The 14,005-nt window shown below is 47.3% G+C and overlaps 1 protein-coding gene across 1 annotated transcript; it reads left to right on the top strand.

Moving 5' to 3' along the window:
* Window positions 1–236: 236 nt before the first annotated feature.
* hdac8 (histone deacetylase 8) lies at window positions 237–13,088 on the top strand. Its single transcript, XM_056575413.1, has 11 exons — window positions 237–558; window positions 856–908; window positions 1,399–1,529; window positions 3,479–3,620; window positions 3,977–4,089; window positions 4,388–4,465; window positions 4,633–4,741; window positions 5,198–5,370; window positions 6,220–6,314; window positions 11,088–11,193; window positions 12,863–13,088. Exons 1-11 carry the CDS (start codon window positions 445–447, stop codon window positions 12,883–12,885), a joined length of 1,137 nt encoding a protein of 378 aa, XP_056431388.1. The 5' UTR covers window positions 237–444; the 3' UTR covers window positions 12,886–13,088.
* Window positions 13,089–14,005: the final 917 nt, after the last annotated feature.

Raw genomic sequence — 14,005 nt, 5'->3', positions numbered from 1 at the left:
CTGTGCTAAATATTGCGGAAATAATCTTGAAAAGAACCAAGAAATCTAGAATTTAGAATTTCTTAGAATATTACTTTATTTAAAAAAGTGGGCAGAACTACAACTCCCAGCATGCATCACTGTAATTCTGCACTACCGTTATAATGCTCCGCCAGACAAAAACAGAAGAAAGAAACTAAAGCTTAATTTTTGGCGGAATGCTATTGAATGTCCCCCTTAATTATTGCACAACATTTTACCATTATATAATATATTTCAAGACGCACAAACGTGTAAACCCTTCATAGAACGCGTATACAATACATATTATTCCTGGTTCTGTTTTCCCGGGGTTTGTTGATAGTGAAACACACGCACTGAGAATCAAGACCCAACATTGTCGGTCTGTTTCGTGTGCTTTTTTAAATCGGATTGTTCCTACTATTGACTGTTGTATGAACACAAATGAGTTGCACAGGAGACAGCGACACTGTCGCACGTACCAAACGAAAAGTCGCGTACATTTACAGCCCGGAGTACATAGAAACATGCGATTCTTTATCCAAAGTGCCCAAACGGGTAAGTTGAATCTGTTAGTATCACTTTATAACGATACATCTCTGCAAATATCCCCGGATAAACCTCAAATGTCGTTTAAAACGAGATTATAAACCAATTAAGTCTACATTACAATTGTGTACATATATATGCAAATCTTTCTAGATTTGTTTTGCCACACATATTTTCTACATCTCGAGAAGAGCAATTACATTAGCAACTGAAGCAGTGACAGAAACTATATATCACCCGGGATTAATACCTAATTAATAATCGGAATACATGAAAACATCAATGATTTGTTGTTTCCTTACGCAGGCGAGCATGGTGCACTCTCTGATAGAGGCATATGAGCTCCTCGACGACATGAGGTAAGTGGTGGTTTAAGAGCCACTTTGACCCCAACAATGCCCGAAGATGCAGTATTTGCACATGCATTCATCTTGAAACCAACAATATAGTGTCTCACTGGCTTTAGTAAAACAGCTGGTGTTTGTTTCAAGTAGTGTAATGAAAAGCCTGAATAGGGCGACCCCACATCTCATCCAAGCAAAGCTGGCTGTGTGGATGTACACAAGCTCCTATCAAGTAGTTTACTAATTCCCATATTTAGTAGTTACATACAGGCCTGCATTAACCTGCCATTGGGCCCTGGGGCTGAGAGGTTTCTTAGGCCCCCTGAGAGGGGTTCTGTAAGGGGGGGGGGGGGGGGGCGGTTGGATGAGGACTCCTGACGGTTAGACGACTGTGGCTGTGGTGTGTCAAGCGGCCACTGGGCCCCTGTATGTTCTTCCTGCCTGAAATATAAAACAGTGCGTTGTCTAATGACTAAAGAACGAACTGTCCACCGTGTCTCTGCAGTGTGGTGAAACCCCGCATGGCCACCATCCAGGAGATGGCCCAGTTCCACACGGACGCCTACCTGGAGCACCTGCACAAGATCAGCCAGGACGGGGACAACGACGACCCCCAGTCTGGGGACTACGGCCTGGGTAGGAACTGTGTGTGTGTGCGTGTGCGTGTGCGTGCGTGCGTGCGCGCGCGCTCCGGGCGGTGTGGGTCTGTGTCAGACACACACACGCACAGTGTGTCTTTGTGTGTGTTTTGTTGGTAGGCAGGGTTTAGCTGTCTGTTTTAAAATGGCATCTTTTGCACGTTCCATTGTTTCATGTCTTACTTGTGGTTAGGGTTCTGGGTACAAATCCCCAAGGTCTGCAGCCTATCTCTGTAGGTATCCTTGAGCAGGATGACCACGAAGCCCTGACAGCTTCTTAATGACATCTATCTGAATTTACAGTAAGTCAGTTTGGATTAAAGAGTATCTATAAAAATATGCAAAAAGTAAAAAGAAGACAACAACAGACAAGAAGAAGAGGAAACATATGCAGGAAACATCTACGATGTTGATTGGTTGTTGTAGAAAAACGTCTTTAACAGCATAATAAACACAGAAAATAAATCTATTACGCTAGGGCTGTGTAGGTAGGCTACTTCATCAAAATCATATGTGATTTTGGCCACTAGAGGGCGACAAGATACTACTCTTGTCACCCAACTCTAGCTTCTCTACTCCAACTAGTCTACTCTAGCTAGATACTTAAATAGCCAAACATAATAATCTCTTAATTAAATACCTTAGCTGTTAACACTTGGTGGTCACGAAATTGACCATTCCAAAAATTCCCTGAACAAAACCAGTGTTAATCCTACAATCAACCATTTCCAGATGTAATAAATGCGTTAATAATTATAATAATTTCCAATTCTCAAATTTTGTAAATTCCCTACAAATACAACCAAACGAATTGCCCCACGCTTATCTCAGGAGCCTAGACCATCCTGCCCGTCATCCCACGCCCCCCCTCCGTCTCTGTTCTCTCGACCCTGCCCTTCCTCCTCCATTCATCCCTCGCTCTCTTCCTCCCTTTGTTGTGTTTCTTCCACACAGCACGGCCTGACTGTCCATCCTTCCTTCCTGTCTCCACCACTCTCTGTCATTGTCTGTCTCGGTCCGTGTGTCCGACTGTGTTTATCTGCCTTTCTCTCTGGGTTATCACAGGGTCTCTAATCAAGCACACATTGTGTTCTTTCCCTCTCCGTTTCACTCTTGTTTTTCCACGAGCGGCCGAGGTCTCAGGGGTTATTCACAAAGGCGGGACTGTGATTGGGAAACATGGGTCGGACAAATAAAGTAGACTTGGAAGTAATTATAGAAGCAAGAAGACTGTCTCACTCCATCTTTAAAACAAAAACACTAACCACACTCCTCTCTCCTCCCTTCTCCCTCCGTCTCTCTCCCTCTCTCCCCTCTCCTCCCTTCCCCCTCCGTCTCTCTCCCTATCTCCCCTCTCCTCCCTTCTCTCTCCCTCTCTCCCCTCTCCTCCCTTCTCTCTTCCTCTCTCCCCTCTCCTCCCTTCTCCGTCTCTCTCTCCCTCTCTCCCCTCTCCTCCCTTCTCTCTCCCTCTCTCCCCTCTCCTCCCTTCTCTCTCCCTCTCTCTCCCCTCTCCGCCCTTCTCCGTCTCTCTCCCTCTCTCTCCCCTCTCCTCCCTTCTCCCTCCGTCTCTCTCTCCTCTCCTCCCTTCTCTCTCCCTCTCTCTCCCCTCTCCGCCCTTCTCCGTCTCTCTCCCTCTCTCTCCCCTCTCCGCCCTTCTCCGTCTCTCTCCCTCTCTCTCCCCTCTCCGCCCTTCTCCGTCTCTCTCCCTCTCTCTCCCCTCTCCTCCCTTCTCCCTCCGTCTCTCTCCCTATCTCCCCTCTCCTCCCTTCTCTCTTCCTCTCTCCCCTCTCCGCCCTTCTCCGTCTCTCTCCCTCTCTCTCCCCTCTCCTCCCTTCTCCCTCCGTCTCTCTCCCCTCTCTCCCGTCCATGCTCTCCCTCTCCTCCTCCCTGCCCCCACTCCTTCTCCCCCACCCTTCCCTTCCTCCCTCCCCTCTCCCCCTCCTCCAGGTTATGACTGCCCCATCGTGGAGGGGATCTTTGAGTACGCGGCGGCGGTGGGCGGGGCCACGCTGACAGCGGCCCAGTGTCTGCTGGAGCGCCGCTGTGATGTCGCCATCAACTGGGCCGGGGGCTGGCACCACGCCAAGAAGTGGGTGTAGGGCCCCCCAGAGGGCCGGAGCCGTACTGTTGCAATATCGCTACGACAAATGTTATCACGCTCTTCCTCTGCGATGTTGTATCAGTCTTGGATTATCCCTGGCTCCTTCTTTCCCGCTTTGCTAATTTATATGGGTGGGTGTCTCTCTCTCTCTATCTGTCTGTCTCTATGTCTCTCTCCCTGTGTGTCTTTATGTCTCTCTCCCTGTGTCTGTATTTCTTTCACCCATTGTGTCATTATGTCTCTCCCTATGTGTCTCTCTCCCTATGTGTCTCTCTCCCTGTGTCTCTCTCTCCCTTTGTCTCTCTACCTGTGTGTCTCTCTCCCTGTCTCTGTCTCTCTCCCAGGGACGAGGCGTCAGGGTTCTGCTATGTGAACGATGCTGTGCTGGGGATCCTGAAGCTGAGGGAGAAATACGACCGTGTGCTTTATGTAGATGTTGACCTTCACCATGGAGACGGTACGCACTCACTAACTCACAAGCAACAAACAGAGTGAATATATGTATTTTTGATGTTGACAAAAACTAAGATATAAATTCTGAGAAAAGGTCAAATATTAATGTAATTATAAAATGAAAGTCTCTCTCTCTCTCTCTCTCTCTCTCTCTCTCTCTCTCTCTCTCTCTCTCTCTCTCTCTCTCTCTCTCTCTCTCTCTCTCTCTCTCTCTTCTCATCCCTTGCTCTCTCTCTCTCTTCTCATCCCTTGCTCTCTCTCTCTCTGTCTGTCTCTTCTCATCCCTTGCTCTCTCTCCCAAGGTGTGGAGGATGCGTTCAGCTTCACCTCCAAGGTCATGACCGTCTCGCTCCACAAGTTCTCCCCTGGGTTCTTCCCTGGTCGGTAGAGCTGCTCGGTTAAAATGAGATGTATCTTGTTAATCCTCTAGTTGGTCCTATAGAGCTGATTGGTTGCTTGTTCCATAGTTAGTAATGACTATAATTTGATCATCCAAGGATTGATGTGACAGAGAGGGCCCCTATTTTTTGTGTTTGTGTGTGTTTAGGCACGGGGGATGTATGTGATACAGGTCTAGGTAAGGGTCGCTGGCACTCTGTTAACGTTCCTATGGAGGACGGCATCAAAGATGACAAATACTACCAGGTGTTCCTCAGGTACACACACACACACACACACACACACACACACACACACACACACACACACACACACACACACACACACACACACACACACACACACACACACACACACACACGCGCGTAGAGACAAACAAGCACACGTATAGACACACAAACACGCACAAGCATACACATACAGATAGAGACATGTACACAGACACATACAGCAACCAACATCAGATAAAACAAGCACATCCCCCAATAACAAACACCATATTCCCTCTGTACTTCCTGGTTGTCAGTCCACTTCCTTTCTACTTCCTGGTCCTGCGCACACACACAGACACACAAAAAAAGCCTCTTTATTTAAGTTTCAATTCAAGTTGAATCCAAACAGATCAGCTGATAACAACCCCCCCCCCCCATGCCCCCTCCCTTTTCCTCCTGGCGGTCCGTCCACTTCCTGTCCGCCCCCCGGTCGGTGTGCAGCGTGATGCAGGAAGTGCGCGCGCTGTTCAACCCCGAGGCGGTGGTGATGCAGCTGGGCGCCGACACCATGGCGGGGGACCCCATGTGCTCCTTCAACATGACCCCCGTGGGCGTGGCCCGCTGCATGCAGCACGTCCTGCAGTGGAGGCTGCCCACCCTGCTGCTGGGGGGAGGTGAGGGGGGAGGGGGGAGAGAGAGGGGCAGGAGGGGGGGGGGGGGGGGGGATGGGAGAGGGGGAGGGGGGGAGGAGAGAGAGGGGCAGGAGGGGAGAGGGGGAGGGAGGGGGGGGGGGAGGAGGTGAGAGGGGGGGGAGAGGCCTTTTTCTTTCTATGCCTGTAGAAAGCAATTAGAGAGAGAGAGAGATAGAATTCAAACTGTTGAAGCATGGAAAATACCATCTCTGTTGCCATTGCAGGAACACATTGAAATAGTGGTAATAACATTGATAACAAATCCATATGAGGAATGAAAAGATATTATCATAATAATTGAGAATGGTAAAGATAACATGCCCTTTCCTGAGCCTCTCTTCATAATAATAGTGAGAATCAAAGCTAATGACACTCAAATGGGGTTAAACGGTTACAACACTGATCTGTTGTCTCTCTCTCTCTCTCTCTACGGGGAGTTCTGGACCTCAGCAGACGATAGTCCCTAATTAAACCGCACAATGAAGCCATTTTACTAAACTACACTCCTGTCTTTGTCCCTCTATCTGTTTTATTTTGTCTGTCCTCTCTCACGCTGTGTCTATGTCCCTCCCCCTCACTCTCTCCCTCACTCGCTCTCTCCATCCCTGTGTGTCTCTGTCTCTCTCCCTCTCCCTCATTCTCTCACTCCGTCCCTGTCTGCTCTATGTCTCTCTCTCTCTCTCCCTGTGTGTGTCTCTATGTCTCTCTCCCTCTCACTCTCTCCCTGTGTGTCTCTATGTCTCTCTCCCTCTCTCTCTCCCTGTGTGTGTCTCTATGTCTCTCCCTCTCTCTCTCTCTCTCTCTCCCTGTGTGTCTATGTCTCTCTCCCAGGTGGTTATCACCTCGCCAACACTGCTCGATGTTGGACCTTCCTCACAGGGTCTGTCCTAGAGAGAACCCTGTCCTCAGAAATACCAGACCATGAGGTAGACACACACACACACACACACACACACACACACACACACACACACACACACACACACACACACACACACACACACACACACACACACACACACACACACACACACACACACACACACAGGAAACACATCATTACTATACATTATTCAGATGCACATACACAATAAACAATAGATCACGCGCAAACCCACATACAGTAAACAATCAGACAAATGCATTTGCGAGCGCACTGATATACACACACTGTACACTCTTGTAGACAGACACACACTCACACACTGGGCCTGTGTTCGTTCTGTGCTGAGTCACTCCATCCAATCAAAGATGGCCGGCGGGTCCTCAATAAGACGTTTGTGCCCAGGTGACTCAGATGTGTGTGTGTGTGTGTGTGTTTGGTGTATGTGGGGACTCTCTATCTCTATCTCACTCCATCGCTCCCTTGTCCTCTCAAGTTCGCTAGCTAGTTTCTCTTTCTTTCTTTCTTTCTTTCTGGTTATTGCCTCAATTTTTCTCTTGGCCTCTGACCATCTTTCAATGTGCCACTGTCTCACTCACACACACACACACACACACACACACACACACACACACACACACACACACACACACACACACACACACACACACACACACACACACACACACACACACACACACACACACACACACACACACACACACACAAAGAGTCCCTTTCTCCTGCCACTGATTTTCAGACCTTGTCCTGGCCAAACCTAATGGTGTGTGTGTGTGTGTGTGTGTGAGATTAAAGGCTCCTCTTGTTTCTGGCAGGGGGATTCTGATGACCCTGTTTGACCTTTGACCTCATTAGGAAGAACTAACTGAAAACACAGTTTAGTCCCCAGCAAGCAAGCAGCTGCACACATATGGCCACACACACACCCGCACCCAGACACACGTCTTAACATGTCTTCTGTCTGAACACGTATATTCATGTCGGCATTTTCAATTTAGCCTTAGCCTGTTCATGTTAGGCTTTTCAAGATGTCAGTGTGTTCATCACAATCTGACCAAAGAGTTTCTCTGACCCCAAAGTGATCTGGGGTCACTACTTTCAACTGAGATGTGAAGATGATTGTTCTCTCCAAAAAATACTCAGATACTTAATGTTTTCCCATGCTCTCTTTTGTGTGTGTGTGTGTGTGTGTGTGTGTGTGTGTGTGTGTGTGTGTGTGTGTGTGTGTGTGTGTGTGTGTGTGTGTGTGTGTGTGTGTGTGTGTGTGTGTGTGTGTGTGCGCGCGTACCCACTGTGTTATATAAGAGGGGCATTTATCCATGATGACCAAGCAAGCCAGAGTTGTAATGGCAAGGAACAAAAACTACCTTTGTACTGTGTGTGTGTGTGTGCGTCTTTTGAGACATAGACTCTGCCTTTGTGTACCTGTGTGTGTGTGAGTGATTGGGAAGTTGTGAGTGTGTGCGGCCCATCACTAGTGTGCATCTACCAGAACCCACGCACGCACACAATGTTCTGAGAGTTATAGCTGCAGCCATAAAAATAGCATTACCAAGAACACAACTGCAGGGGTCAAAGGTCATTAGCGTGGCACGCTAATCCCGGACCGCGGTGACCATTCAAAACAAACCAGAGTCTCAGCCAATCAGAGGGACTCAAAACAGATCCACTCAAAACAAGGGTTCCCCCCCGGCCTGCGAAGGAAACCGACAAGTAATTAACCTGTCGAATATTAGCTTGAATTGTCTGTCAGTGGTTAGCGTCTCGCCGTTGACCTCCCATTGTTCAGCGGGCGCCCACAGCTCCTCCGAATGGGGAGCTGGTGGCTAGCTCCGCAAGCTATGTTTAGCAGCCCAGGTCAAAGGTTGACGAGAGGAGATTGGCATCAGTGGTTTATGCTTATTCACGAGAGAAAAGGCTCTTTTGTGTTCTGTCTTTCTCTGGATGATGCTGTTTGTGCTTCTACCTGGAAATGGCACAATGGTGCGTTTGTTTTCTTTGAACAAATTATCGTTTTGTTTTTCTGTCCTTTCTATGGACGTCTGTTGGGTGACTGATTATCATGTGGTGTTGAACTTTCTCTTGTCTCTTTCTCCCTCCCTCTCCTTTTCCTCTCCCACTTCTCTTACTCCCTCTCTCTTATGCACACTCTGATTCTCTTCCTAACCTGCTCTCTCTCTTTAACTTCTCTCGCTTACTGTCAGCCCTCCCTCCCTCCTTCTCTCTCTCTGACATCTCCCCCGTTCGCTCTCGCTCTCTATAACATCTCGCTCTTTCTCTCAGCCATCGCTCTCTCTCTCTCTCTCTCTCTCTCCTCTCTCTCTCGTTGGACCATTCTTCCAGTTGTTTGGTTAGCGAAGTCAATCTTGGAGTTAACCTGAGGGTCACAGACCCACAGGAAGAAGCAAGGGCATTTTTGGCCGCAGATTGGCATAGAAAGAGAGGTGGAGGGTGGGGGTGGGGGTGGTGGTTACTCTGCCTCCACCTTCCTCTTTCCTGTCTGCAGCCACTTCCTGCCCAGCTCCCGGCTGTCGTCACAAACGTGTTGGCTCTCACACACACTCTCTCACAACACACTCAATCACTGTAAAGATCTCTGGGAAAAAGTGTATTTCTCCCTCTTTGGATCCCTCTCTCTACCAACCGCTCTCTCTAGCTATCTATTTCTCCCTCCACCAATCGCCCTCGCTCTCGCTCGCACACTTTGACAATGCACCAGATTTTTCCTTTTCCGTTTTTTGTTTTCCAGATTGTCGAAAAAGGCGCGACTGACCAAAAACAGCTATTGATGAGGTCAGATATGTGTGATAAGCACGTTGGCAACACGCCTCGCACTGACCCCAGTTCAATACCCACGTGCAATCCTACATGTCGAGCACTGTCCCGTCTCTCGGTCCTGTCCGCCAAGCCACAACAATGGTCTAAAGATACACAACAAAGGAATGGTTGAGTTGCTAATAGCTTTCATCGAAAGTGGTTTACAGTGAATTCGTCATTAAGGAGCAGGTAGGGTTAAGGGGGCAACTCTCTCTAGGTTGCCTACAGGTAGACTGTGGAATTTAGGGATCGAACCCAACCTACATGTCTTCTTGTTTATCCTTGGTCTTAAACATACCAACAAAACATTACTACAATCATAACTACAAGCATAGAGGAAAAAAAACATAGTGTGACAGCTGAACTCCTCCCCTCAATCTCGCTTGGTCCCTTGACTTCCTGTCCTGGCAGGAAGTGGTTAGGATGTGTTTTTGGTGTCGCCCAGCCGTCTTCTGTCCTCATTGGAGACGTTGGTTCCAGACTGTGCCTGCTTGTTTGTTTTTACCCAGATTCCTCTCTGGCTCTTAGTGGTCTTTGTAGCTGGAGTTTGTTGTTTTTCTCTAGTCCTGAATATGTCAGGAAAATAAATAGTTTCACACGCACACAAATATACAGTACAGAGTCACTCACTTTTACAAACACTTAAACCAACTAATTTGTTCACATATTGTGTCACTCAGATACTAATATCACTGTGCACACAGATGGTCAGTCACACGCACACACACACAGACACAGAAACACTTTTCTCAGAACTGATATCATCCAACAGTCAGAGGTGATAGTGTGTATGTGTGCGTCTATGTGCGTGTGTTTGTGTTTTCCGGACAGTGAGGTTTATAAAGAGCATCGGGTTCATTGGAAGTGTGTGTGTGTGTGTGTGTGTGTGTGTGTGTCCTGTAGTGTGTTTAGTAACCATCTCCTCTGTTTTATTTTGACTCAGAGGTAAAACACAGGCTCATGGGGGCTAATTGGAAACAGACAAACACACACGCTCAAACACACACACACATGGGTGTGTGCGCATACCCTCTACACACAACCTAGTCTTTCAGCATGTGTACATGGGTTCACACAAACACATACACGCAAACCCCAGGAATAGAAAAAAATGAAGGGAATTATGTATGGTACAAGGCGAACACGATTGAAGTCTGCGGGAGTGCCTTTTGTGACGGCAGTGTCGTGCACGTGGGCGTGCACGTGTTTGTTTACTGCAGATTTTTAAACCCTTTTCAGGCCGTTACTGACTCACTGTTTGTCTGTTTTGTTTGTTTATTTGGAATCTGTCAACGCGGCCAGCTCGATTATGGAAAAACATCATAATCACGATTATTTTGGTCAATATTGAAATCACAATTATTCAAACGATTATTTTTGAGTTTTGAAAACATGATGTATTTATTAAGCATGTCTCTCCCAAAAACACTTAGTAACTGAGAACTTTGAAATTTCACCTTAAAAAATTATACTAAATGATCAAAAAGAAATTGTTAAAATCTAAAATAATGTACAGATATGTATCCAGCTGTTCAGCTGTGCACTTTCAATAAAACATAAAAATCGATTATATTCGTTTTTTGAGCGTTTGACGCTAAAATCGAAATCAAACCAAATTAAATGAATCGCCCAGCCCTACTGTGCACTGGAAAAAATTATGCTGAAGGTCGTTTGACGTTCGTGACTTTGTGTTGAGGCTTTATTTTGTGACATCATAAAAGGTGGGCGGGTCAAACCCGATGCATGGAGGTCTGGCGGTATAACCCCTCCCCACCACTTGTGATGTCACAAAGGGAAATATTTTTATTGGATATTCTCCAAATCAATAAATATTCAATATGGGTTCGTCTGGTTCAGATTGTAACATTGTGTGTGTGTGTGTGTGTGTGTGTGTGTGTGTGTGTGTGTGTGTGTGTGTGTGTGTGTGTGTGTGTGTGTGTGTGTGTGTGTGTGTGTGTGTGTGTGTGTGTGTGAGCAGTTCTTCACAGAGTATGGTCCAGACTACACGCTGGAAATCTGTCCAAGTTGTAGACCAGACCGCAATGACAGCAAGCACCTGGACCACGTCATCACCACCATCAAGGGTAGGTGTGTGTGTGTGTCAGTGTGTGTGTGTTGGTGTGAGTGTGTCTGTTATGTGTGTCTGTGTCAGTGTGTGGGTGTGGGTTTTTGTCAGTGTGTGTGTGAGCATGTCCTCCATGTAGTCTCTGACCTCTTCCTCACACAATCACCATGATCTTCCTCACTCCTCCTCTTCCTCGTGTCTGGATCTGAGCTGTGGTTTGGTGGTTTGTAGTCTGTCTCTTTCTGTACATTTTCCCTGTGTGTGTGTGTGTGTGTGTGTGTGTGTGTGTGTGTGTCTGTGTCTGTGTGTCGCCGTGGGCCCTCAGAGTTGAGTATGGTTATGATACGAGTCCCCTAACAACATTTTGATGTCTGCAGTCTTGTGGTTTCGCTGTCTCTCCGGGGTTCTGTACACTGTGTCCGTGTTTGTACACATAGTGCTGGTGTGTGTGTGTGTGTGTGTGTGTGTGTGTGTGTGTGTGTGTGTGTGTGTGTGTGTGTGTGTGTGTGTGTGTGTGTGTGTGTGTGTGTGTGTGTGTGACCTCTAAAAGGAGTAAAAAATATGCAAACTTGAATCAAAACAATAAACCCACAATACAATCACTTCAGAATGGCAGCGGCATCGACCAGGGAGCGAGAGAGAGAGAGAGAGAGGCAGACACACACACACACACACACACACACACACACACACACACACACACACACACACACACACACACACACACACACACACACACACACACACACACTCGGATGGGACATTGAAGAGAGGCAGGGAGCGTTACGAGGCAGAAGCGGAGCGTGGACAGGGACGTTAATGAGTCGTTCTCTTCTTCTGAGATGTTGAAATGCCCCCGGTGGCGGGTCTCGCACACATTACACGTCATCAGAGCCTCACACCCTGTCTCACCAGGCCGGACCAGAGGCCACTCAGCTCTGTCAGAACCCCGGCTGCCTGCTCTGAGGTGGCCGTGTACCGGGTCGGTACGTCTTACATGGTAGACGAGGCGGAACGCCACCGCAACATCAGCGCCGTTAGCGGGCGGTGTGAACAGGGCTATTGACGGGCAGGGAGAGAGAGCGAGGGAGAGACACTGGCCAGCAGAGAGGGAGAGCGGGCAGAAAACAGAGGATGGAGGGCAGCAATAATGAGGAACAGATGGAGAGAAAGGATTAGAGGAGAGATTAAAGAGTATCTGATGGTGCCAGTGACGGCAGTACAATAGGCCCACAACAGGAAGACCTCCCTTGCCCTGACAATGCCATAGCAACCTTAGAGGCACACACACACACACCAACAAGACAGTAACCACACACCCACAAGACAGTACACACACACACATTTGGTGAGCAGAATGTATGTGGTGTTTATTGTTTAAAAAAGAAAAATTACTTATTTGCATATTTGTGTCCGAGACGGATTTGATTTTTGCATATTTATTTGCATGATTGCGATCATGTCTGTTGGTATGGACCTGATTGTGTGTCTGTATGCATGTGTTTCTGCGTGTGTGTTAGTATGTGTGTCTTTCATTATGAGTTTGACTTCCTCCAACTTTAATTTAGTTTTTAAATGATTCCTCTAACCTCTCTCTCTCTCTCTCTCTCTCTCTCTCTCTCTCTCTCTCTCTCTCTGTCTCTCTGTCTCTCTGTCTCTCACTCTGTCTGTCTGTCATACGTTTACAGGGAATCTGAAGAATGTGGTTTAGAAGCCGACTGGCCCCTCAACACTCACACACACACACACACACACACACACACACACACACACACACACACACACACACACACACACACACACACACACACACACACACACACACTGCCTGATGTTTCCAGGTTTGCATGCACGTCTGCTTTAATGAAGACAACATGGAGAGAGGGCGAGAGAGAGAGAGAGAGAGAGCTAGACTGTGAGGGAGGGAGGGAAAGTTAACAGCAGAGGGAGAGAGCGAAGGAGACAGACAGAAAGAATGGGGAGAAGAAAGGAGGGGAAAGAGAGGGAATAAGACACAAAGATGGGGGGGTTGGAAAACATTAGTAGAGATTTTCCAGGAAAAACACTTTTAATGGAGGGGGGGTAGGGGGATGGGGGGGATTGTGTGGTTGCCTCACTGCGTTGACTGTTTTAATCCTGTTTTTGAGGCTTTCATACATATGTGTACATATGTGCACACTCGTGTGTGTTTGAATTTGTCCCTAAGGACGTTTGCGTCCCCACAAGGGATATCTTTGGGGCCTATTGTGTGTGTGTGTTCAGCATGTGTATTCCCTGCAAGGTTCACAGCCTCATCGAGACTTAAGAGGCAGTTGACCACTCTAACAGTTTGCATAACCTCAACATTTTGTATAAAATGGAAAACCAGATGGGTGAGGTGTTGAGTTCGATGTCTCTGTTGGCTTCACTTTGACCCCCCCCCCCCCGTGGGGACATGGGAGAGTCCTGCTACAATATGGACCGTGGAGCCTGCGGTTCCTCTCCCTGTCTTTCTCACTCCCTCTAAAACATAGTCAATTCCACATACTAGCATTTATTTTTCTGTCACGCTACGTGACTGTGGTCGTTGTGTCCATATTTCATATCACATATTGTGATTGTGTTGTCATGGAAATGAGAATAAGAGGAGCCTTGGTTGACCACCAGCCATCAGATCGTATAAAAACAGACTTCTTTCAGTCAGCAGATCTGGTCACAGCATTAAAGTGGAAAGGATTTAGTTTGAAATTCAATTTTGAAAATGTAGAATTCTTGTAAAAAAAATAAAACTTTTTTTAAACGGTTTGTTATTTTCTCTTCGAAACACTGCTAGGCCCTATATTATACACTTC

Source organism: Gadus chalcogrammus, chromosome 17 (genome assembly GCF_026213295.1).
Source record: "Gadus chalcogrammus isolate NIFS_2021 chromosome 17, NIFS_Gcha_1.0, whole genome shotgun sequence".
NCBI classification, from domain to species: Eukaryota; Metazoa; Chordata; class Actinopteri; order Gadiformes; family Gadidae; genus Gadus; species Gadus chalcogrammus.
This window is presented reverse-complemented; position numbering and strand designations above follow the sequence as displayed.

Bases quoted from the DNA above. Each gene is read 5' to 3' on its own strand.
- hdac8 (XM_056575413.1), top strand. From the start codon at position 445: ATGAGTTGCACAGGAGACAGCGACACTGTCGCACGTACCAAACGAAAA. The intron at 4,466-4,632 runs GTCGGTAGAGCT...GTGTGTGTTTAG, and splicing joins CTCCCCTGGGTTCTTCCCTG to GCACGGGGGATGTATGTGAT. The intron at 4,742-5,197 runs GTACACACACAC...GTCGGTGTGCAG, and splicing joins TACTACCAGGTGTTCCTCAG to CGTGATGCAGGAAGTGCGCG.